This window comes from Zasmidium cellare, assembly GCF_010093935.1.
Source record: "Zasmidium cellare ATCC 36951 unplaced genomic scaffold M409scaffold_32, whole genome shotgun sequence".
NCBI lineage: Eukaryota > Fungi > Ascomycota > Dothideomycetes > Mycosphaerellales > Mycosphaerellaceae > Zasmidium > Zasmidium cellare.
Genome location: NW_022986976.1, coordinates 429,614 through 455,203, shown reverse-complemented (window position 1 = coordinate 455,203; position 25,590 = coordinate 429,614). Strand labels below are relative to the sequence as shown.

The following is a 25,590-nucleotide window of genomic DNA, read 5'->3' as shown; positions in this document are numbered from 1 at the left end:
GATTCATCTTGGTCTATACCATATTCAGCGACAATGGCACGCTCATTACGAATCGTTCGGGCCGGATGGGTCATTTTGTTCGGAGACGTCATGTGGCTCGCTGATCATTCCTCCAACCAAGTTCGCTGAACCAGTTTGTTTATTCTCCGCCAAGAATGCGATAACAGAGTAGGTACCTGTATCCAACTCGCCTTCCCTCCGTCGAAGCTACCATCCATATCCTCCAAAGCGCCTGCCATGCATCTTGTTGAAGTGGTTGAGAAGCGTCCGAGCTGTCCGACCGAGTTCTCCATCGACCCGCTCAGCACCGACTGACACCACGCGTTCCATCGCGCAAAACCTGCTGGGCGGATCCGACGGCTCATACCAAAAAACACCATATCCTTCGACCTCGAGAGAATGAACCATTCGCTTGACTGAGCTCACACCCTCAGCTCGAGAAGACGCCGCCAACATGAGCACGACGGATCCCGGAATCGAAGATGGCATCAAGCAGGCCGCCAACGATGTTGAGAAAGATAAGAAGATGGAGGAGGACGAGAGGGCGGAGCAGGAGGACTTGACACAGCCAGACACATGGTGGTTCGCGTCCACGGTCAACCCGCTGCTGGCGGCTACTTTTGGCCCCATTGCCAATGGCTTCAGTATCTGCGCCCTCGTCTACTCGTGGAGGTCGTACATACCACCAGGCGCATCTCCCTCGGAAGGTGTTAGAATCGCCGACCCGCACTGGTTGATCGCTATCAATGCTGTTTCTCTGGCTTGTGCTCTCGTCGGCAATGCTTCTCTTTTGCTCAACATGGCCCAGCGACTGTCGTTTCGCATCTCCCAACCCATCACGATTACTGGCTTCTTCATGGCCGGAGTTCTCTTGATAGGAGATATGGCTGGCCTGACGTCTTCTCCTACGTACTACATCACCGACCCTAGAGCTATACCCGCCAAGAACCATGCTCTCACCAGCGCCTACTACTATGCAATCTGGGCAGCGGCCATCTACATCATCATTGGTCTGCTCATGTGCCTGACCGTGTATGGCGCCAGTGCTGGCCACTACGCAAAGGAATTCAATCTTACTCCCTCTCAGCGGACATTAATGCTGCAGACCATGTCCTTTGTCGCCTACGAACTCTTGGGTGCTTGGGTATTCAGCGCTATCGAGGGCTGGAAGTACCTAGACGGCGTATACTGGGCGCAAGTGACACTTCTCACAATCGGATTTGGAGACTTTGCACCCACGAAACGAGTCACACGCGGTCTGATATTCCCGTACGCTATTGGCGGCATCTTGATGGTCGGTCTGGTCGTTGGCTCCATCCGCACTTTAGTCTTGGAACGGGGGCAGGAGAAGATTGCAGCACGAATCACCGAGAAGAGACGGGAGACCGCCGTCCATAACGTGGACGAGCGAAGACAGACCATTAGAATCGGCTGGTTCTCAAAGGCTGATTTCAGCACCAATCCGTCTCTCACGCCTGCTCAACGGAGAGAGGAGGAGTTCAAAGTGATGCGCAAGGTGCAGAAGATGGCCGAGCGTGAGCGTCGCTACATTGCACTCAGCATGTCTCTTTCCTTCGCCCTCATTCTCTGGTTCGTGGGAGCTGTCATTTTCAAGGCGTGCGAGACAGAACAGGGATGGTCGTACTTCCAATCTTTGTACTTCACATTTATCGCTCTGTTGACCATTGGATATGGCGATTTGACACCGGTCTCCAACAGCGGCAAGGCGTTCTTCGTAATCTGGTCTATGCTCTCGGTTCCCTCACTGACCATCCTCATCTCTAACATGGGCGACACTGTCGTCAAATGGTTCGCCGAGTTTACCGACTGGATTGCGTCGATTACTGTGCTGCCCGAGCAAGGCGGCAGGAGGATGTCGTCGAAACGAGCGGCCGCCAATCTCATGGGCCGACTCACCGATAGTGCTAATGATGCGGTCGGTAGGTTCACCGCTCCAGGTATTCTTGGCGAAACGGATCATGTCGCCATGGACGGTAAGAGACATTTCGAAATGCTCATGAATCGGCTGGCGCAGAGGCTGGAACAACACGTCGAGGAAGAAGAACTCGAGGAAGCGTTGAAGGCTGAGGCTGAGGGCGATGACCTTGAGAGGGACATTCACTTCTACCACTACGTACTTTCTCGCGAATCACGCAATGTACAGAAAGATTTGGCAGTATCTCCGCCAAAGAAGTATTCGTGGGGCGACTGGGAATACTTTCTCAAGATCATCGGCAACCAGGACGAGACGCCTGACTTTCCAGGACAGGAGATCCCGAATGATCTGGTGCCGAAGCCTCTTCACGTTGGCACCATACCCCCAGGCGGTCTCGGACTAATGCGCACAGATGGCGCTGCGGACGATAAAGAGCGGCAGACTGAAACCCCCAATACACCCATTGGACTGATTTCAGCGGGTAGCCAAGACTCCGAGCAGACTATGGCGGGGAATACCGATGGTGTTGTTGATCGACGGACGGAGCGGAAGAACGAAATGTCGTGGTCAGATCCCCACAAGAATAAGCACCGCTTACATCGCCATGATACGAGCGAATGGCTTGAAGAGTGGAGTTGGCTCTCAGATCAAAGTCCGCTCATGAGCTCGAGGACAGAAGCAGAGTGGATCTTGGAGCGGCTATCGGCAGCTCTTGTGAGGGAGTTGAACCGACAGCGGAAAGGACAGAAGAAGAGACCGCCCATTAGTATGGCTCATGTGGCGCGTGTCAGAGAGCTGGCCAAGAAGGCTGAGGCAACACAAGGCGTTCAAAAAGAGGAGGCTGAAGGTGCGGTGGGAAGAACGGTGCTTGAGGGGGAGACGAAGAAGATGTGAAACAGGCGCAGTGTGGCGTTCCGGGTTGGGATAGTCTTTGGAGACATTTGATACCCCTGTGACGATTACGGCTTTGTATCATGGTATGTACATTTTATGCTTTTGACATCCTAACCCGCCAATGCGTGCTCCCGTGTTGCCATGCCAAAGAAATGTGCGTCGCTTAGGAGCAAACCAGGACATACGGGTTCTCGCATGAATGCGTGCAAACGGCAGTAGAACCTTCTACTCCAACATTCCAGGGCTTCTTCAGTCCTGAAGTCCAATCGCCAGGCAATTTGTGGACATGGGCGTGCACAAGAAAATCAGCAAAGGTAAGTGAGCCTCCTCCCCCAGAACTTTCACATGCAAAAGCACGCTTTCACGTGACACGTGGCGTTGGCGCCTACTTCGAGTGAAGATGGCAGTCGCGACTGCTTCACTTGGACACCTCGCCTCGATGTGATTTCTTGTTTCTTGAACTGCCTTTCTTCATGAACATGCACCGAAGCACTCATTTCTAACGACATGACAGACCATCGAGCTGCGCGGCGGCAGCACAAGGACATGGCGTTTCAGCAGCTGCTACAGCGGTCACCGCCTCACGCGACAGGCGGAATGCCTCGAAACGACACACCATCGCTTCCACCAGCGACGAGAGCTACAACGCCCCCTCATCAGACCGCAGACATGGATCAATCGAACACACCAACTCCACCCTCCTCTTCACCTTCGCCACGACTCGATTCTGCGTTCGCAACACCACCTCATCTAAAGACTCCGACAGAGCGTAGAGCCTACACGAGCCCATTCCAAGCTGCAAACAACAACTACCGGTTGAACTCGTCGCCAACAGCGGGAATCCGACGACAGACTGTCAATGGGTCAGCTAGGCCGCGCGCTGAGCGTAAGCTTGCGTCAGCTATACCGCCATTCAATACTTTCCAGAATGGCAAGACCAGAGGAATCGACAGCTCGTCGTCTTCAAGTGGTGAGAACAGACCATTCGGACCTCCTCGACGTCCGCGAATGCAAGGCAATGGCAACTACCATGGCCCCCGCAACAGCCGTATCAACATGCCCTTGAATCAACAGCTTGTCGAGCGCAGTGGACCCTTCAATCGCGCCATCATTCAGAGCAGCCAGGCAAAGAATGCACTCGAACTCAAGATATGGGCTGTGGGATTCCCGGCTTACTGCACCGCCTTGGACGTCTACAATGCTTTTTCGTGCCTTGGCAGCATCTCGAGGATCGAAGTCAAGAACCTGCACTCCTTCGGCAAGGGCGCTAATATTACTTTCAGACCAGCACCCCCGGATACTTCTTGGGTTGGCATGAAGTTCAAATACCCCGATGCTGCTAGCAACATCCGTTGGATTGAAACCAAGGATGAGACTCCACCTCCTTACATGCACACCAGCCAGACTACTGGTAAAAAGCTACCCGACCGCATCCAGATTCCCGTCAACGACATCGACTTTGGTGTTATGGAGAGCGAGTCCACCATGCTTGGTATGCATTCGCTACAGTCGACTGCTCGCATCCAGGCGAGCTTGATGATGGATCTTTCATGCAAAGCTCTGTTCCTGACCTTCCCCGTTCGCATGGCCTCGAAAACGCAAGAGATCCACGAATGCGAGTTCAGAATGCGCCTGATCCCGGCGCAGATTCGCGATGGCCGCATGACCACAGAAGAGGACTCGTCTATCTCATTGTACTTCACATGCGAGACTCCTCCAGTAGTCCACCGCAAGACTTTGAAGCCGCAACAGACCTTCAAGGATAAGGATGCTCAATGGGATGACAGAGCCTTGTGGTTTCGTCAGACTTTGATCGAGTTGAACCCGAGCATCGCCAAGTCGTCGGTGAAATTGCGAGAGAAGGAATGCATTGTCGATCTCGGACGATGGTTGACATACCGCCTCAACATCAGCCAAGAAACGTTCCAGTCGCCAGGTTGTAAGGACCTGTGGCAAGCGTTGGCGGACCACAACGTCAAGATCGCGATGGATGAGGATACGAACTTCAACGCCGGTCATGTCGAAGATTTCTGGGAGTGGCTCGACACACCTGCTCCTCAGGTCGTCGAAGCCGAAGACAATCCAATTCTCGCCGACATGTACCAGATGGCCGGAGACACCGTGCACCTTCCGTTCTCCGTGCGGTACCAACTCGAGGTCTGTCTGAGTTTGGGCTTTCTGCACGAGTGCAACATGACCAAAGGCTTCTTGAACAAGCTCGCCAGCCTCGACCCGGCCCGTGGTGTCAAGATTCTGGAGAAGGTTGCCGACGACAAGAAGCGTTACTTCAAGCCCGACGACATCTTTCGCCTGCAGAACCGAGTCTCCATCGTTGAGAAGAAGCGACCTGGATATTGTACCAAGATTCCATCCGCTGTCGTCACACCGACTACCATCTACTTCGCCACACCCGTGCTCGAGACTTCGAACAGAGTCGTCCGTCAATTTCAGCATTTCGAGGACCGCTTTCTACGAGTCAAGTTCACTGACGAGAGGCACAAGGGCAGGCTGTTTCCGCAAGATGACCGCAACGAAGACGAGTTGTTCACACGCGTACTCCGAACCATGAACAAGGGCATCCTGATTGGAGACCGCCACTACGAGTTTCTTGCTTTCGGTAGCTCCCAATTCCGTGAGCATGGAGCTTACTTCTTCGCATCAACAAGCTCTCTCACGGCCGAGATGATCCGCCTGTGGATGGGCAACTTCACCAACATCAAAGTCGTGGCCAAGTACTGCGCTCGACTTGGGCAGTGCTTCTCGACGACCAGAGCGATTCCACACTCAGTCACCATCGAGAAGATTGACGACATTGAGCGCAACGGTTTCTGCTTCACAGATGGTGCAGGCAAGGTCTCGCCTTTCTTGGCACGGATAATAGCCCACCAGTTCGGGCTGAAGAACTCAGAGCATGATCATCCGTCCGCGTTCCAGTTTCGTATGGGAGGATGCAAGGGCATTCTCGAAGAAGATCCTTCGCTGAAAGGAAAGACGATTCAGATTCGACCAAGTCAAGAGAAGTTTCCTGCCGAATTCCAAGGTCTGGAGATTTGTCGCATCTCACAGTACTCCACGGCCTACCTCAATCAGCAAATTATCCTCGTCCTCTCCGCTCTTGGTGTTCCTGACGACGTGTTCGTCAAGAAGCTGAGGGGCATGCTATCTGAGTTCGAAGAGGCCATGGTGAACGAGCAAAAGACCCTGGACCTTCTTCAGAAGAACATTGATTACAATCAGATGACTATCGCTTTGGCGGGAATGATTTGCGATGGTTTCATGGAGGCGCAGGAGCCGTTCATGATGTCTTGCCTTCGGCTTTGGAAGTCTTGGACCCTCAAATACTTGAAGGAAAAGGCTCGCATTTGCGTTGAGCAAGGCGCTTTTGTGCTTGCGGGACCTGATGAGACCGGGACTTTGAAGGGCGACTTCAAGGCCAAGATCGCGCTTGACGAGACTGGTACCCCCCAAGATGGCTCTACGGCAGAAGATGGCGACGAGCTATCCGGTGATGACGAGCTTCCTGAGATCTTCCTGCAAATTCCCGACCCCGAGCAGCCTGGCAAACACAAAGTCATTGAAGACGTCTGCATCATCGCTCGCAACCCATCGCTGCACCCAGGTGATATACGTAAGGTCCGAGCAGTCGATGCGCCAGCTTTACGCCACATGAAGGATGTTCTCATCATGCCAATTACCGGGAACAGAGATTTGGCAAACATGTGCTCTGGTGGCGATCTTGACGGCGACGACTTCATGGTCATCTGGGATAAGGAACTGTTCCCGAAGGAGGACAGCCATCCACCAATGGACTACACCGCTCCTGAACCAACTCTCAGCGATGGTCCTGTGACCACAACAGACATCGCCAAGTTCTTCGTACAGCATATTAGGTCTGACAACCTTGCACGGATCGCAACTGCTCACCGCTACTGGGCAGATCAGCTTGACGATGGCATCAAGGACCCGAAGTGTCTGGAACTTGCCAACCTACATTCAAGAGCCGTGGACTACGCGAAGACTGGAGTGCCTGCTGAGATACCGCCCGAGCTAAGAGTTAAGAAGTGGCCTCACTGGGCAGAGAGGAAGAACGTCGGCCGTGCCAAGATTTATCAATCGAAGAATGTACTCGGCAAGCTTTTTGACGAAGTTAAGAGTGAGCCCTTCCGTGCGGCTTGGGATCTTGCACCCGACAAACGCATTTTGAACGCATGCGAGCCGACTGACCAGATGCTTCAAGATGCTCGAGAGGTAAAGGCAGCCTACGACGAGTCCTTGCGCCGTATCATGACACAGTATGGCATTCGAACGGAACACGAGGTATTCACGACATTTGTCCTCGAGCATCACCAGGACATCAACGACTACAAGCTCGCAGAGACGATGGGCGAAGCAGCAGAGGCACTGTGCCAACAGCATCGTGACCTCTGTTACGAGAAGGCCGGTACCGATTCGAAGTCAAAGGACTGGGAGAAGCTCAAGCCCTTCATCGTCGCCATGTATAAGGTGACAGCTGAAGAGATCGCCCACGCGTATGCTCAGACGAAGGAGACTGTCACCATCGGTGGCTGCCAAGTTCCGCGTCGCCCTCTCGACTTCGCCCATATGCCTTTGATGTCGTTCCCTTGGATTTTCAGGCGTGAGCTTGGCCAAATCGCTACGAGAGGTGGTAACAAGACGAAGTTGGAACCAGCTCCTCGTCCCTCGATGCCGAAGAAGGCTGCTGCTGCCAGAAAGCAAATCTTCGACTTGTTGGGCGATGAGTTTGCTCCCGAGCCGCTGCCTGAGGTCAACACTAGCGATGACGCTGTACGACAGGGTGATCTGTTGGATCTGTTTCATGATGAGACCCCCTCCATTCCTCCCGGCTTGCCCATTCTTCAATCATCCACGAATGCCGTCACGCAACCCGCAGGCAATCGTCCAAGCACCATCGATCTAACCTCTACTATCACGCCACTGCCAACGGCACCGAAGCCTAAGCCTAAGCCCAGCCCAGAAGCCTGGCCTGACTCCATCCGCGACGAGCACCTTGAGCAAGCCACCGCTGCCAGCGTCGAAGCCGAGAACGAAGTCATGCGCAAGGCTCGTCTTTATCAAAAGGCGGGTCTGCCGTCTGACTCGTTCAGTGGGAGGTCTGCGGCAAGCCAGGTGGGACATCTGTCCATCGCAGAGCGAGGCGAGAATGTGAAGGGTAAGGGTGAGGGAGAGGGTGGAGAGGAGGATCAGGATGAGAATGAGTGGGAGGGTGAAGAGGTCAAGATTGAGTTCGATGAGGAGCCTTCGAGGTTGGATCAACTTGCTTCGTTGGTTGGAACTGGGTCTTAGTGAGGCTGCCTTGGAAGCACTTGGGTCATGGATCAGAGTTGGTACTGTTGCTCTTCTTGAGATATAATCTCATCGCTTTGCAATGCAGCTACTATCGGCGTACACCCCTTCTCACGTACAGAGTAAGAACACAAAATGATAATTGGTCAACCATAGTGAGCGATTTCATGTGAACTTCGAATCTCATCGTCACAGGCTAAGCACATGCCTTGCAAGGGTCGATCTGGGGTCGAGACCGTGCGCTACTAACCGAAACCTTATTTCTCTTGCGCTAGTCCACATGTGGCGACATCAACAACGACATCTTGTCTTCGTGAAGCTGGCAACTGCTTGCTTTCACCAAACACACGCATCACCACAACACATCAGATGCTCGCACAAACATCTGAGTATCACTCGCTTGTCTCGCCCTTTGCGGACACATCTCGTCACTTCCCCCGCCCAGACATCTAAAACACCTCCACCTGACAGGCATCCACAGTCATCCAACCGCTACAACATGTCAAAGCCAAACATCTTGGCCCAGCTGCCGGAGGAGCTGCTGCAAGATATCTTGGAGCGGCTTTATAAGTCGGACTTGACGGCTTTGAACGTCGCTTCGAGATGGTGTTATCAAGTTGCGACGCCGTTGATTTGGAGGGAGGTGGAGTTGGTGGATTGTCGGACGGTGCATGAGGAGGGGACGGATGAGCATGACGATGGGGGAATTTTGAGGAAGTTGTTGTTGCTTGCTAGGTGAGTCGTGGAATTATTCGTTGCTGTTTTGGAAGCATTGCACGATCACGCTGCTTTGCACTTCTTTCCTTATTCGTGACACTGACCTGCTATAGCAAGCCGAACCTCGCGACATCCGTTCATACCCTCACACATCGATGTCATCTTCCTCCACCGGCGATCTTCTCTGAGCTGCCGTACAATACCTTCAGCGCGCAGACTTTATCGACAGACCCGAGAACCATCAGACTTGTCCAACATGCCGTGGCTCAAATGACGCACGTGCACACGCTGCGCATCATCCTGGGTCATCCGTCTTTGACTGATGCGCTTTTGCGGTGCTTCTTCGACTCCAATCGCTCCTCGCCAGGAAGTGGCTGTAATCCAGTTCGCAAGCTCTGGTTGGAGAACTGTCGAATCAGTGCAGGTCTAAATCCATCGCTGGAGTCACATCTATATTGGCTTCCGTTGAAGCTCGACTTCAGTGGTCTGGAGTCTGTGCGCTTTCGACGGCTGCCTATGCGACCGGCCAGCCCTTTGGACTGGTCGAGAGCTGGCATCGTCTACGCGCGAGGCGGCCGGGGACGAGAATTACAAGACGGCACGGGAGGGCAGTATGTCACAACACTCAACGACTTCAGCGAAGAGTCCAGAGCCGGCAATGATCACCTCATGTGGTTGGAGAATCGAAGAGTCTACCGCCCTCCGAACGGCGAGCCGGTGTCTGATCTTGGCCCCTCTCCTTTGGAAGCACTCTACGAACATGCAAGCCGTTGGGACGACATTATCTACTCAAACCTACCCGTCACGGCAGACCTGTCTCTTCCAAACGATGTGGAGGAGCTCGTTTCTTTGTCATCATACGATCGAGCCGTCATGGCTTATCGCGGACAATCGCTAGACTGTGGTGCTCCCAACAACCCCGGAGAGCGCGCCTACCCATTTCCTCTGCACAGAGACAGGTTGTTGACGCGGAATAGGGCTTACAAGACAATGCAACGAGAAACAATTCCTTCTTCGACTGCTGCCGTGATGATGCTTTCCAGTGCAAGCGCCACGCTCACGTCACTGACGCTGGACTGGGTACTCAACATCCCGCCCATGATAGGCCCGTCTATCGACCCGAAGTCGTACATGTCTTGGACATCGATGTACCTCGACCTCTTCAGCTGTCGCTTCCCACATCTTCGAGCGTTTCAGTTCAGGAACTGCGTGGTCCCAGATACACTATTGCTGCCTGGATTCTATCTCCTAGACCGCTCTTTCCGAGCCGCAAACGATATTGCCGGAGTTCCAATCTCAATGCTGCACAACAAGAAGGACGGTCAAGCCTCGTCTCCGGATCTCGCGGGCCTGGCGTTTATGGAGGCTCATCCGAAGTTGCAATGTTTGGCTTGGCCCATGAATCATTTCTTTGCACCCGGCGAGATATCTCCAGATATCGCTCCAAGGATTCAGGCTGTGGTTGAGACCCTTGGTCGGACTCTCACGGATTTGAGGATCGACAGTCTTTACTCTGGGTCGGGAGAGCCACAGAGTGAGGCTTTCATCTGCCCAGACCACGGTATGTTTCATAAGAGAGTTTGATGATATGTGCAAGTGCTAATGTATTACAGGTGCCAGAGCGAGCCGAAGAAAGTTTGTCACGGGCTTTGCGATCAAGATGAAGAAGCTTGAAAGCATCAAAATCGAAGGCGGCATGCCGCGTGACGAGCGTCGTGAAGTTATTCGAGCATTACATGGCAGCCCGATAAAGAAGATCGTCATGATTGGTGTTTGTAGTCCGCTGGGCAACACTTGGGGTCACGAAGGTACAGACGTGGGACAGTCGCTCGTGATGGACAGCGAGCTCGACGGCCTAGAAGCAGAAGAGAAGCCTACCGTCTTCGAGATCGGACCTACCAAACCACAGCCGCCACCGCCCAATTTCAAGTACAACTTCGAATACGGATGGGAAGGCAGTGCGCCGATGCTGCACACCATAGCATCCTTCCACGCCGACACCATCCGCGAGCTCAAGTTCTGCGGCTACAAGGGCGCACCAGTGCTCCTGTCCCCAACACCCATCACGACTCCGCTGCTGGCAGCTCTCAAACACTTCCACAACCTCGAATCAGTCATCATGAGCATGTACCTCACCACACTCTTCGAAGGCGCCCCACGAGACAGCGACATCATCTCCTACTGGCTGAACAGCCGCACGCCCACCTCCACTGCCCTCGTACACATCACCGACGAAGAACCCGAAGGCTGGGAGAAGGAACTCCGCACGAAGTTCGCGCCAGATGCACTTGCTTGGCAGATCACTAATTTCGTCGCGCCGTTCTTGAGTGAGACGGCGAAGAAGAGGGTTGGAGGGGTCCACGTCAGAGCGAGTTTCTGCATCGGGGAAAATGGGGGTCTGTTCGATGTGGATCTTTGGGTTGGGAAGGGAGTGCTGGGGAGTGATGTTTGTCTGGGGTTTAAGGGCCCTCGAGAGGAGATGGAGGATGAGAGACGGAGGGGTAAGTTGGAGAAGAGGCGGTGGTTCTAACAATAGGGATGAGGAAGAAGGCGATCACCCATCATACTGATTGACGGGAGATGACTGAATGAATGAATGTAACATTGGAGCACCTTGGACCACCAAACAAGAGAAGCAACTTGGAGAAAAATCCCTCACATTTCCCCAATCCACCTCACAATCTCCCCCGCCGTCGCCTCAGCACACCCCCGCAACAACTCCACATGATTCCCCTCCACCACCACCTCCACAACCTCCCCGTGCCTGGGCCACCTAGCCTCCCACTCCACCCCCTCCACTGGCTCCCCCACCCTCAAAAACAACATCGGCGCCTCCAACCCCTCCACCACATACCCCTGCGAAATCCTCATATAATGCCCCACAATCGCCAGATCCTCATCACTGTACAGCCCTCCCGCTTCGAGGATCCGCTCCGCGGGGAGTACGGCTAGCCAATTCGGCACGTTCTCCGTCAGAGGGTATGTATCCAGCAGGATCAGTGGTGCACGCAGGAGTTTGGCGAGGGAGTGTGTGATTAGGCCGCCGGCTGAGTAGCCTAGGAGGATTGTGGGGTGGGTTTTGTGGGGTGGGGGGAGGGTTGTGCGGAGGGTTTGCGCGAGGTGGGCTGTGAGGGTTGGGAGGGTGGAGGAGAGGGGTGGGGTTTTTGGGTAGATGATGTCGTAGATTTCGACGTTTTCGGGTAGGAAGGCGGTTAGGTGGGTGAAGATGCTGGTGGGGTTTGTTGGGGGGAGGAAGTCGGGGAGGCAGATTAGGGTTGCGAGGGGGTTGGCGCTGGTTCGTAGTCGGCGGAGGATTGGCGGATGGTGTTGAGCTGAAGATGGTGGGGATGTTGGGAGGGTGAGGGATGCTATGGTCAGGAGGCCCAGGGCTTCGGTGTAGTGGCGCGAGAGGCATAGCTTTCGAAATACGGGCGTCAGGCTCAGCTTGTCATCCGAATGAAGTCCCTGGTCGACTCCTTTCTCGTCACCGTCGTGGATATCGTCGATTGCCTTTGCTTCGCTCCCTGGGATTCGTCTCTCATCCAGCTTCTCAAGAACGATCTTTGCCAGCTCCCTGACGTTGTCGACTTCGGACATCACGGAGCTGGGTAATGCGACCCCCGTGAGCTTTGTGAGTTTGTTGCGGATCAAGACGCCCGTGAGAGAGTCCAGACCGATCTCGCTGAATGGGAGATCAGGAAGTTTGTCATAGCCCAGAGCATTCGCGACCTCAATGCGGATGAGCTCTTCAAGGCTAGTGAGCCTTTCCGCGATGCTCTGGCCTTGATGAAGCTGGGTCGTACGTGCAATCTTCCTCTGAGACGATGGGGCACTCGAAGTCCGCCTTGATATCTCCGGCACTTTGTCCCTCACCAAAAGCGGCACAACAACTTCCTTCTCCGACCTCAAAGCAGCATCCAGCAACTCCATCCCCTGCTCATCACTCATCGGCAAGAGAGATCCAAAGTCAGCGATCCCTCCCACCATCCCAGCAGCATTCTTCCAAGGTCCCCAAGCCAACGAGACAGCATGCAGTCCACGATGAGCACGATGTTTCGCCAATGCGTCGAGATACGTGTTTGCTGCGGTGTAGTTTGCTTGTCCGGGATTTCCCAGGACTCCGGCTGCTGAGGAGAAGAGCACGAAGGAAGAAGCGTTGGGGAGGAGAGTGTGGAGGTTCCATGCGCCGTTGATTTTGGGGCGAAGGACTTCGGTGATTCTTGACGGGGTTAAGGAGGCGAGAAGGGAGTCGTCGAGGATGCCGGCGCAGTGGAAGACGGCTGTGACTGGAGGATGGATGCTGTCGAGGAGGGGTTTGAGCTGGTCGTAGTCGGCGACGTCGCAGGGTTTGGTGGTGATTGTCACGCCAGGTGTTGTTACTAGGTCCGTCAGGTCATTTGGTGCAAAGCCGGTTCTGCTCGTCAACAGTACATTTTTGACGCCGTACTTCAGCACCAAATGTCTGCAAAGCACGCTTCCTAAAGCACCCGTGCCGCCAGTGATTAGCACCGTACCATCGAAAGTCAGGGGTCGTTCTCGCTGAGTCTCGACATCTCTCACAAGCCTTGGGGTCGTAATACTCCCCTCTCGAATAGAAAGTACGGCCTCATCAGACTCAATGGCAGATTTAACAGCGGCTTCCGAAGCCTCTGTTCCATCTACATCGATCAGAACGATGCCATCGCCCGATTCGGATTGCGCAGAGCGAACGAATCCCCAGACTGCTGCTGAGGCCAAGTTTGGATCGACTGTCGTGGCTCGTTCAGTTATGATGACTAGTCTTTGATCGCCGTGGCTATCAGAACTGCTGTTCCAGTCCAGGATGACAGCAAGTACCTCATTCACAGCCTCGTGAACATCATCCTCCCCAGGGGCTCGAGCGTGGACACGTAAGATCCGGTCGTTGTGCCCCCTATTCTTCCCACTCAGATGCGGCTTTGGGATCGGTTTCCACTGCAAAGCGAACAGTCCTCCAGATCTCCTGACCATTGCTCGGAGGGATACCATCTCGATCTCAGCTACCAGATGACCGCGCAGATCGTAAACCCGCACGGCAAGCTGATCGGTTTTCAGAACCCGCACACGAGCACGCAGCTCTCGTTCCTTCGATGGGAATAGACGCACGCCCGTCAGACGAAAGGGCAATGAGACCGCGACATTCCATGGGGTCGCGAGTAAAGGTGAGTGTAGAGCTGCGTCCAGGAGCACAGGATGGATGAGATGATGTTGAGGGTCGCAGTCCTGTGGTAGTACCAGCTTGGCAACGAAGCCCTCTTGAGTTTGCCAGAGACGCTGAACGCAGCGGAAAGCTGGACCGTACGATATCCCAGAGGAGTTGAGTCGGCCGTAGGCTTCTGTGATGTCGATTTCGCCCTTCGTGGGCCAGCTAGGACCGGACACTCCATCGTTTCGTTGCGAAGCAGTTTGTTGCAGGACTCCAGATGCGTGCAAGATCCAGGCCTCCGAGATGCTCGCATTCGCCGGTGTGGAGAAGATGGTGAAGTCACGGCTGTCGCTTGTCCCTGCTTCCTCTACGATCATTTGCAAACGCATTTCGGCGCCTGCAGATAGATCCAGAGGCTTCGATAGCGTGAGCTGCCCTAAGACGTCCAGTTCCAACTCAGTCCCTGCTTTCAAAACCATCTCCGCAAAAGCCGTAGCAGGCAAGATGGTCTTTCCAGACATGACATGATCGCCAAGCCAGGGGTACCTTTTGAAGGACACATGTCCGCTAAAGACAATCTGTCCCGACCCTGGAACAGCAGCGCCTGGATCCAGAAACGCACTTCCCTCAACTTCGTCTCTTGCACTCATCATTGGCGGATCCAACCAATACCTCCTCCTCTGAAACGCATAAGTAGGAAGCTCCACCTTCCTCGCACCGCTACCTTCCAAGACCTTCGACCACGCTACATCACAGCCTTGAATCGTGACGAACGTCAGTGCCTCGATTAGCGATCTCGCTTTTGCTCCGGTAGGTACGGCTTCTGGTACATGGCCTGTTAAGGCGGTAGACGGACCGATCTCGAGGAAGAGGGAGCCGCCGATGTCTTGGGCGGTGTGGATGGCGTCTGCGAAGCGGACTGGGGAGATGAGTTGGCGGGTCCAGTATTTTGGGGTGTTGAGACCGAGGCCTTCGGCTAGGGTTCCTGTGACTGTGGAGATGATTGGGACCTGCGGTTTTTGGTAGGAAATTGTCTTCAGGAAGTCGAGGTAATCTGGGAGGATGCTTTCCATCGCTGGCGAGTGGCACGCATGGCTGATTCGCAGCCTTTTCGTGCGACGACCCTGAGCACGAAAGCCGTCCTCGACGAGCGACACGGCAGTATGTGTGCCTGAGATCACGACGGAGTTCTCAGAGTTGACAGCAGCAATGACCGGGACATCGTCTTGTGTGGACTCAAGGTTAGCAAGAATTCGCTGTACCTCCGCCTCCGAAGCCTCAATACTAGCCATCGCACCCGGCTCGACGATGCTCATGAGCCTCCCGCGAGTAACGACCATCTTCGCCGCATCTTGAAGTGTCAGGGCCCCACTAATATGAGCCGCTGCGATCTCTCCTATGGAGTGGCCAATGAGGTAGGTAGGCACAATACCAAAATGCTCCAAGCTGCGGTACAACGCCACCTGGAAAGCGAATATCGCCACTTGCGCGATGTCTGCGCGGTCGATGACCTCTGGGCAGGCTTCCAAGGTCTGGAGCAAAGGCTCTTGCAGATGACCATTGAGTGCATCGCAGACCGCATCTAGCTTCTCCTTGAAGATTGGGAAAGCGGTGGACAGCTCCTGGAACACCTCGACGAATTGACCTCCCTGGCCAGAGAACATGACGACCAATCGAGGAGCGGTTGCCTGGCCCATCACAATCCTTGGATGAGAAACGCCTTGTGCCAGGGCTTCGAGAGCTTCCATGTCCCCTGGAGGGACTGCAGCTCTCCACCGAAGGAGTGATCTTGTTGTTGCAAGTGAGTATGCAACATCAGATGGATCGAGATGACGAAGACCTAGTGCCATGCGGGCTTGTGCTTGCAAGGCTGCGAGATCTGCGCCAGAGAAGAACCATGGGCATAGCTTGACGACTTGGGTCTTGGTGGAATGCTCAGCGTCAGTCACATCATTCTCATCCAGTGCAACCTGCTCAAGAATGACATGTGCATTCGTGCCACCGATTCCAAACGCGGAAACTGCAGCACGTCTCAGTCTCCTACTCTGTGGCCAATCCTGAGCCTTCATCACAAGCTCAATATTAGCATTCTCCCAATCAACATGCCGTGACGGCTTCGTGATATGCAGGCTGGGTGGAACAACCCCCTTCTGCATTGCCATGACCATCTTGATGATGCCCGCAACACCCGCAGCCGCTTGTGTATGTCCCAGATTCGACTTCAACGATCCAAGAAGGGCTGGCTCAGGTCGACTTTGGCCATAGGTAGCCATGAGGGCACGAACCTCGATGGGGTCTCCAAGAGGGGTGGCAGTGCCGTGGCCTTCAATCACATCGATGTCTGCTGGTGATAGCCCAGAGTTGCGAAGTGCTGCTCGAATCACCCGTTCTTGCTGAGGTCCGCTAGGTGAAGTCAACGTGCTACTTCTACCGTCTGAGTTGGTTGCTATGCCGCGGATCAGGCCGAGAATTTGATGTCCCTTACGTTGGGCATCTGACAAACGCTCGAGAAGGAGCAACCCAACACCCTCAGACCATGCCGTGCCGTTGGCATCATCAGAGTATGATCTGCAGTGTCCGTCTGGTGAAAGTCCTCGCTGCTTGCTGAACATCACGAAGGATTGCGGTGTTGACATGACGGTGACTCCGCCTGCTATGGCCAGAGAGCACTCGCCAGTCCTCAGGGACTTGGTAGCTTGGTCAATCGCGACGAGGGAGGACGAGCAAGCTGTGTCGACCGCGAGAGACGGACCGTGCAAGTCGAAGAAGTGTGAGATACGTCCGGCTGCAACACTTGGCGCTGAGCCCAGTCCAAGCTGTCCTTCGTATTCATGCTTGACGTTGGTGAACCGGCCGGCATAGTCGTGGTACATCACACCTATATAGACACCGGTATCACTACCTCGCAGCGAAAGTGGAGGGAGTCGAGCTCGTTCAAGTAAAGTCCATGTCGATTCGAGAAGTAATCGCTGCTGTGGATCCGTCGTCTGTGCCTCTCTTGGCGACATGCCAAACAGTCCAGCATCGAAGTCGGCCATGTTGTCCAAAAAGCCTCCTCTGCGAGTGGTCGTCGCACCATATGCTTCTGGGTCAGAGTTATAGACGGCATCAAGATCCCAACCACGGTCAGTGGGAAAGTCAGACGTGACGTCGAGGCCTTCTTCCACGACTCTCCAGAGATCTTCTGGGGAGGCGATGCCCCCTGGATACCGACAGGCCATGGAGATGATAGCGATGGGTTCATTTGCATTTGATAACTGGGGGTTTGATAGCGGCGTCGATAATTGTGTTGAGAGGGGCGTCGTGCTTGGCGCCGTCGGAGGTTTCCCATATAGCTGACCATATACATGTTCAGCAAGTCTCCTTGGTGTAGGATGATCAAACAGCAACGTGATGGGCAATCCCAATCCCATCATTGACACAAGACGGTCACGAATCACAATTCCGACCAACGAATTCATGCCCATATCCCCGAATTGCGTCGTAGGATCAACAATGGCGTCTGAAGAAAGTGCACGCGCATGCAAGAATTCCGCAAGGATGATCTCCTCGATTGCAGCCACGGTATACGTCTCGACGACGAGTCTTCGGTGAGGGCACGATGCTGCGGCACGACGCCTGGGTTTCCCGCTTCTGGTGCGCGGGATGGCATCGATTTTGAAGAAATCGACTGGAACCTTGTGACTGGGCAGAGCTTTTCGGCAGGCTGTTATCAAAACTGCCATCGAGATTGGTGTAGTGTGATCGGGCACGACATACGTAATGGGAACCTCGCCAAAGACATCGTGGGCGCGAGCGACGACGACGGATTCTCTCACGCCTTGAGAATCGTCCAGAACGCGCTCGATCTCCGCCGGATGGATATTCTCACCACCTCTGACGATCGTCTCCTTCAGTCGACCTGTGATGAACAGATTACCCTGATCATCACAAAGACCCATATCGCCACTGCGGTACCATCCATCAATGAGCGGCGGCGTCGGGTCGTTGTGGTATTCGATCAAAAGCGAAGAGCTTCGAATCCAGATCTCGCCCTCGTCTCCGCCGGCAACGTCCTCGCCCGTTGATGGCTCGACGATGCGAAGCTCACGACCGGGCACGAGTTTTCCGCACGAGCCGTCGATGTAGAGTGCTCCGACCTGACAGACGGTGACGATGCCGCAAGTCTCTGTGCATCCATAATGGTTCAGTATTGACAGACCGAGTTGCTCTTGGACATGGCGATTGAGAGCAGGTGATGCCGCTGCTCCACCGCTGATGCACAGGCGTATTGACGAGAGTCTTGAGGTTGGAATGTCGAGACTGACAAGCTCGCTGTAGGTGGTCGGTACACCGATGATAATGCTGTATGCGTGGTCCGCAAACGCCTCATGCAATGACGTCTGTCCCGTCATGTGTAGACTTGCACCCGTGCATAGAACAACGCAGATACCAGAAGAGAACCCAAACGCATGCGTGACGGACAGCGGACACAGTATTTTGTCATCTGGAAATATATTGGGGCCGGCCAGTAAGCTGTATAACGTGGATTGGATCCATGACTGCTGTGACGAGACGACGCCTTTGGGCTTGCTTCCTGTACTACCAGAGGTGTAGAAGAGGAAAGCCTTGTCTGCGGGTGCCAAATCTTCAGGTGGGTGCAAGTCTTTCGTAGCGCGTAGTTCGTGGAAGGAGAATGTGTTGAGTGCCGTAGGAGTCTTGTCGATCGTCCAGACCCTCGTTTTCCGATTGCCGTCTATGCCACGAACTTGATCGGCACCGGTAGAGTTGGTGATGACCCAATGAGGTTCGACGCATACGTCGTCCAAGATTGTCGTCAACTCTGCTTGCGAACATCGTGGATCCAAGGGGACAACAATTGCTCCAGCTCGAATAGTGGCCAGTATGCTCTCGACGGCCTCAACACAGCGGTCTAGCAGCACGATAACTTTATGTCCTCGACCAACTCCTGCATTGTTCAGGCCACAGGCAATACTGGCAGTGCTTTCCAGCAACTCGTGGTGAGTGACTGCCCTGCCAGGCGACGAGAATGCGACCTTTCCGCCATGATTTTCAGCGTTTCGGTGTAACAGCTCAGGTATTGTTGGTGTTGCCTTCGAAATCATCGCTCTTCAGCTCTCGTGAACAATGGATCCGGACAATAGATGTCGAGCTTTGTACCATCATCAAAAGAAGACTGCGATTATGTTGTACAGTAGCTACGCGCAACAACTGCCACGTGCTGCGCTGCTAAATCAGCCTCACCAAGCTCTCCACGAAGGCCACAAGATTGAGCTGTAAGACGTACATAACGGTGTATCCCATTTCTGGACCTGTTCGTTCTCGCCAAGCTCTACTGTGCATTTTCAGCCTGTCCTTGGAAAATGATTCGCACCACGATCGATGCGCTTGCCTCGGCTCGGCCGTCGCTTATGCATCTTCTGAAGTTTTCACCGAATCAATGGCTACTTTGCTATACCTTGCCGATGCAAACGCCACAAGCGTCTCGATGTAGCGTACTGGGCGTTTCCGGGAGCCGGGTTTTGGTGGTCGTGGTATCAAGAACAGAGAGCGTACGATCCTCATGCAGCTCGAATTTCTGTTCGCATTGCACACAAGCTGTTTCATTAGTCTGCAATGAGGTTAAAGAGCTTTGTCGGTCCTTAGAAACGGGAGGAAATAGGTTCCATGCACTCCTATTTGAGCCGAAAGGTTGAGGGGACGATTCCAGGCATGACCTGTCTCCTCAGATGTGCGAGTAGCCATGCTGCGGTCCCAGATTTTCAGTCCTGCCAGTCTTAGTTTCTGGATCTCCTCAAAAGTTGCAATATATCCATTTTCACTTGCCCTGATGGACAGAATGACATGTTAAGCTTTCATAGTTCAAACTCAATTGTGGAGGTGAATGTGCAGTGGCACATGTCGCCATCCCACAGGCTGAATAAAGTCGCATTTACTAGTAGGCACGCTGATTTTGTGACACTCTCCGATCCTGCAGGAACACTCGAAGTTGACAACCTTGCAATATCTCTTGATGCTCACCATACGTCCACTAGCCGTAAAAAAACGTCCCGATCTTGGCGAAGCGAGGAGCGAAGAGACTTGTCAAAATGCTAACCGGGGTAGAAAGGCATCAGATGCTCTCGGCAACATCAAACGATGTAAGGAGCAGGTCAATTTGATGAAATGGACATAGAGAATACGATGTTGTCGATGAGAGAGGAGTGACGGCAGTACCTGATTGCTCATCCGGCCGGTGGATGGCGCCACCGAAAGGCAGATGAATCATATATCGCCCCATTCCAGCGCTCAGAATTTTCCAGCCTTCTCGCCCATAAGGCCAGCAGGGCCTTCATCTCTCCAACATGGTCGGAACACGCTTGATGCTTCTGGAGTGGTCGCCGCCGTCGTCGACCAGCAAGGGCAGTGCCAAGCCGCCGTGATAAAGTTGGCCACCTCGCTTCTTCCATTGCCTGAACGACTTCGCCCATCCAACCACCAACAACACCAATCCGCGTCCCTCCAATTGGGCCTTACGAGAGAACAATCACCAGATCCAGCCCAACGCTCCTCAAGCGCTGCAAAAAGCTGCACGAAAAGATCCACCCACCCCTACCGCGCGACCTAATCAATTCTCCCACCGAATCCCATCAAATCCCTCCCGGGCCGTCGGCTACCAACCTCACCTCCCCGCGTCGTCGGCTGGTCTGACACCTTGTACGCACCCTCCCGCGTTCCAATAAGGCGATCGCCCCAAACACGGTCGACGTACCTCAGCAAGGGTGGTCAACGAGTGGAGGATAAGCTCGCTGTCTTCTATCAATCGGCACACTGCGTGGTCATTGGCACTGCACATCGGACTCGGCCGTGCAGCTGCCATTGAAACCATCACATGCTTCCAGGCATGCAAGTCCCACCGCAAAGCGCGCTTCGAGCGCTAGCAACGTTCCAAAGAGGCACTACGCGGCTGGGGCACGATGCAGGTAGGACGTGCGTGGCCTGGTCAGCTCTTTCCGGGCGTGTATCTACCACGGCTCCTCGCCACGCCAGACTGCTATCAACAACCCGACCTGCCACTCCTGTCATTAACTCTTTGACAAGATCTCTTCGAACAGGTCAAGCCATGGCTCCATCAGTACAACCATCTCGAACGGCGACCACTGTATCAACTCCCAATGATGTATACGAAGCGGTCGTAGTTGGAGCAGGACCCGCAGGCATTACTGCCGTAGGCAATCTTTTGGATGCCCGAATAGATCGCATTCTCTGGGTTGATGGCGCCTTCGATGGCGGCAGAGTGAACAAGTACTATCGAGAAGTCCCTTCAAACACCAAAGTCAAGCTTTTTGTTGACTTTGCCACGGCCGTCTCTCCTTTCAGGAAGATTGTTAGCAATGTACCTTCGCGGGACCGATGGGCGGAGCCAAGTGCGAGTGATGGTGTACCAGTTGATGGCAAGGAGGACAAACTTCAGGACATGCGACTGCTGGACCAGGAGACGGGTTGCTTCCTTGCACACCCCGCCGACATGTGTGTGATGCTCACCCAGGGACTGAAGAAAACTCCCGGTGTTATCACGCAGAGAGGGAGAGTCAGCGAAGCTGTCTTGGATGAGCAATCATCACTCTGGACTATCAATGTCGCGACAGAGTCCAACACCCCACAGGACATCACGACCGCCAAGACTAAGCGAATACTTCTTTGCACAGGCTCTTCACCCACTGATCCACCTCTCCCTTACGAGCCAGACAACCTCAAACACCTGCACCTCGATACCGCGCTCTCTCCCACCAAGCTCGAATCACTTCTCAGTCCATTAGGCCCAACAACCATCGCCGTCATCGGCGCTTCCCACTCCGCCGTCCTTGTCCTGCGTAATCTCTCCGACCTGGCGCTTTCAAGCAAGTCAAACCTCCACGTCAAATGGTTCACGCGCCATCCACTGCGGTACGCCGAATACGAAGATGGTTTCATCGCCCGCGATAATACGGGTCTCAAGGGCGAAGCTGCCGTCTGGGCGAAAGAGAACCTGGAGCCGGAAAGTCTGTCTTCCAGCCCCGTCAGCAAGGTCCTGACAAAGATTTCCTATGAGAAAGGCCACGAAAAGGAGATCTACGAATCTCACCTGCCTGGTGTGGACTTTGTCGTCCAAGCGATAGGGTATAACCGCGACCCCTTGCCAACACTCATAGTCTCCACGACCAACGGCACAACCAAAGAAATTACCCCGTATTTCGATCATGACAAGGGTATCTTCAACTACGTCCGCGAGAGCGACTGTGGGACGATTGGGGATTTGGCGAGATTACCCGGCGTCTATGGAGCGGGCATTGCGTTTCCTGAGCGAGTGGTGGATCGAAAGTACGGACATGAGGAGTTCAATGTTGGGTTCTTCAAGTTCATGAAGGCGGCGAAGAAGTGGGTGGAGGAGTGGAAGAAAGTGCCGTCAGTGGGCCAGTCATAGGACGGAAGAAATGTCGATGGGATAAATACCGGCGGGATACAGGAGCTCAGGGATACAGGTAATATGTCGAATGAAGAATCTCTCAAGATGTCGTACTAGCGTATCATGTTGTCGCTGATGCCAATCCGGGACTAGCGCAGATGTAAGGTTTCGATTTTAGCCGAAAGAACTCTTGCCAATGTTCTCAAACAACAGGGGCAGCGCATGAGCCCTAAGACATCACACGACTTCATCTGTGCGAGACTTCTTGGGCTTTGCGAGCATCTACTTGTTCTGAAGCACGATCCATTATCTTGGCTCTGTCGACGATGCTGTGGACCCAGACCGTTGAGATACGCTGACCCAGGACCTTCGCAAACCGCTGAGTCTTCCCAATTGCATTTTGATATTCAAGATGCAAGGGTAAAGCCATTGTGAAGATATACTGAACGTAAGTCTCCAATACACTCTGGCCGCCAGCTCTCCTCAACACCTACCTCGACGGCCGGCTGTTACCTCGGAGATCGAGACGGTCATTCTGCTCACAACTCCAAGAGCCTAGCTTGTGAGCATGGCATACGGATCAAGGACGAGTGTAACTTGTATCAACATATACCAAGTACATGTACTCAGTGACCTGTGCGATTCTGATAGCTATCCGGTCTCATGACGCCCGAAACTGGAGTGTGGTGCCCGTTCGGCCAAGCGAGCTGCCTCGAGATCTCTTATCTTCGCCTATCCTGCTCGCCGCCCGTATCGCATTCGCATCTCGAACCAAGACAGGTCGAAGACATGGCTCGAGTGTGTTTCGAATGACAAGACGGAATGCGTTAGGTAAAGTCTTGGAGATGCCGCACTCCGCGAGAGGTCTTTGGAGGTTCTTTCCACACGGCCATAGGCCCGCCGCTCATCCACCTGAAGCTTTCTCTCGAACACAACAACTCTCTTTCCCCTCTTCTGCGAATCACGCCCCAGCGATCGCCCATCAATGTGAGCCAGGCTCCGGCGAAGGATTCGACGTATATCTTCACAGCTCTCTGCCTCTCTTATCTCCTTGATCCTCCTACATCAAAGCAGCTCCTCATACCCGATTAACCACACACCACAAACGAAATGTTGATCCAACCCGTTCCAGTGCCAAATGGTACCGAAAAGTTCGAAGAAGAAAGACAGCGACTAATCAAAGAACTTCATGATTCCATCCCATCGGAGTACCATCTCCCGGAAAGCCTGGCCGAAAATATCCCAGCGGACGTCACGGGTATTCCGCGAACTTGTGGGATCCTCACTGAAGAAGAGCTCAAGATCACAGAATACTACGATGCTACCTCACTCGCTCCGGCCATCGCGGAGAAGAAGTTCACGGCGGTTCTTGTAGCCAAAGCCTTCGCCAAACGAGCGGCCATCGCCCACCAACTGACATGCTGCCTCACGCAATTCTTCATGGACGAAGCTATCGAGCGTGCCAAGTATCTCGATGACTACCTCGAGAAGAACGGGAAGACCATCGGCCCTCTGCATGGCGTGCCTGTTAGCGTGAAGGAGCATATGATGCTGGCAGGACACTATTCCAGCCATGGCTATCTTTCTACGAGGGCCTACAATGATAGGGACTCCTTGATGATTAAGATCCTGCGAGATGCTGGTGCTGTCTTCTATGTTAAGACGAATCAGCCCCAGGGGATTATGCATTTGGAGAGTGATGGGTTTATGGGGAGAGTGAATAATCCTCATAATATTCATCTTTCGGCTGGTGGATCGACCGGTATGAACAAGAGCCTCATCTTAGCCCTATAGACATGGCTGACCATGCCTGCAGGTGGCGAAGCCGCCTTGATAGCAATGAAAGGCTCCGTCCTCGGCCTAGGAACAGATATCGTACGCCGTCCCGTCCCGTCCCCTCCCTTACCACCCTTCTAACCACCCCTACAGGGCGGCAGCATCCGCGGCCCCTCCGCCTTCTGCGGCATCCACGGCTTCAAACCGACCTCCTACACCCTCACAATGCAAGACTTCCTTCCTGCCGGCTTCCCAGCCGAACTCAACATCCTCTGCTCCACAGGCCCCATGACCCGCACCCTCCGCGACATGGACCTCTACATGCACATCATGAAATCGTCGAACCAACACCTCACCGACCCACGCGTAATCCCCCTCCCCTGGTCCGGCCTCGCCACTCCCCTGCCAAATAAACCCATCAAACTCGGCATCATGCTCCACGACGGCGACATCACCCCTCAACCCCCCATTCTCCGCGCAATGAAGTGGGCTGAAGAAAGACTCTCTAAGTCATCCAACTTCATCCTAAAACCCTTCGTCCCCTACAAAACCGCCGAAGCCATGACCCTCCTCGGCGAAATGTACTGGCCGGACAGCGGCCTCAACACAACCTCCGCCCTCGCCGCCACCGGCGAACCCATGCACCCCCTCACAAAAACCGTCCTCTCCCCCGTCCTCGGCGCCGACCGCGAGAAAACCGCCACCGAAGTCTCCGCGCAACGCGTCGCGCGCGACGCCTTCCGGCAAGCCTTCCTCGCGTCCTGGAACGAGCAGGACGTCGACGCCGTGCTCGCTCCCTGCTTCGTGGGGCCCGCGAGTAAACACGATACGGCGTATTATTGGAACTACACCGCGTTGTGGAATTTTGTGGATTATCCGGCGGCGGTGTTTCCGACGGGGCTTAAGGTTGAGGAAGGGGAGGCGTATGAGGAGGGATATGTGCCGTTGAGTGAGCGGTGTGGGCGTGTGAGGGAGTTGTGGGGGGAGGGAGGGGAGGGGTTTGAGGGGGCGCCGGTGGATTTGCAGGTTGTGGGGAGGAGATACTGTGATAGTGAACTGTTTGGGGTGTTGGGGGAGGTGCAGAAGGTGTTGGGGTTTGCGTAGTGCTTTTTCAGATGGGTCAGGGGGTAGTGGGAAGTCAAGAAAAGGATGAAGTTCTTCATCAGCTCGTTGACGAGACTCAAGCGATGCGTATGAGGCTGTTCAGGTCTTTGACTAAGGCAGTCTGCAGAACTCATGTCGTACGCAAAATCACCCTGGCATATCGACGATAACGGATGGTCCATAACGAAGTACAAGATTGTCTTCAGCTCAAGAACCCCAAGGCCACACTGATGACTGTCCATAGCCCAT

The 25,590-nt window shown here is 54.2% G+C and overlaps 6 protein-coding genes across 6 annotated transcripts; 5 read left to right on the top strand and 1 right to left on the bottom strand.

The window, feature by feature from the left end:
- Positions 1-454: 454 nt before the first annotated feature.
- On the top strand, positions 455-2,830 carry M409DRAFT_68779 (uncharacterized protein; the record flags this gene model as incomplete). The annotated part of the gene is made up of 2 exons (XM_033817988.1): positions 455-2,287; positions 2,567-2,830. 2 exons carry the CDS (start codon positions 455-457, stop codon positions 2,828-2,830), a joined length of 2,097 nt encoding a protein of 698 aa, XP_033664074.1.
- A 507-nt stretch (positions 2,831-3,337) lies between these two features.
- Positions 3,338-8,155, top strand: M409DRAFT_68778 (uncharacterized protein; the record flags this gene model as incomplete). Its single annotated transcript, XM_033817987.1, has 4 exons — positions 3,338-3,907; positions 3,956-6,287; positions 6,318-7,646; positions 7,743-8,155. 4 exons carry the CDS (start codon positions 3,338-3,340, stop codon positions 8,153-8,155), a joined length of 4,644 nt encoding a protein of 1,547 aa, XP_033664073.1.
- A 499-nt stretch (positions 8,156-8,654) lies between these two features.
- On the top strand, positions 8,655-11,402 carry M409DRAFT_26626 (uncharacterized protein; the record flags this gene model as incomplete). Its single annotated transcript, XM_033808192.1, has 3 exons — positions 8,655-8,890; positions 8,986-10,433; positions 10,486-11,402. 3 exons carry the CDS (start codon positions 8,655-8,657, stop codon positions 11,400-11,402), a joined length of 2,601 nt encoding a protein of 866 aa, XP_033664072.1.
- A 1,064-nt stretch (positions 11,403-12,466) lies between these two features.
- M409DRAFT_37316 (uncharacterized protein) lies at positions 12,467-19,141 on the bottom strand (the record flags this gene model as incomplete). The annotated part of the gene is made up of 3 exons (XM_033810713.1): positions 12,467-12,626; positions 13,963-14,143; positions 14,683-19,141. Coding segments are annotated over 3 exons (4,800 nt in total), but the record flags the coding sequence as incomplete, so codon positions are not given.
- A 1,997-nt stretch (positions 19,142-21,138) lies between these two features.
- On the top strand, positions 21,139-22,479 carry M409DRAFT_57839 (uncharacterized protein; the record flags this gene model as incomplete). The annotated part of the gene is made up of 1 exon (XM_033813745.1): positions 21,139-22,479. The coding sequence occupies one exon, from the start codon at positions 21,139-21,141 to the stop codon at positions 22,477-22,479; it is 1,341 nt and encodes a 446-aa protein (XP_033664070.1).
- Positions 22,480-23,571: 1,092 nt separating this feature from the next.
- M409DRAFT_26623 (uncharacterized protein) lies at positions 23,572-25,341 on the top strand (the record flags this gene model as incomplete). The annotated part of the gene is made up of 3 exons (XM_033808191.1): positions 23,572-24,223; positions 24,278-24,336; positions 24,391-25,341. 3 exons carry the CDS (start codon positions 23,572-23,574, stop codon positions 25,339-25,341), a joined length of 1,662 nt encoding a protein of 553 aa, XP_033664069.1.
- Positions 25,342-25,590: the final 249 nt, after the last annotated feature.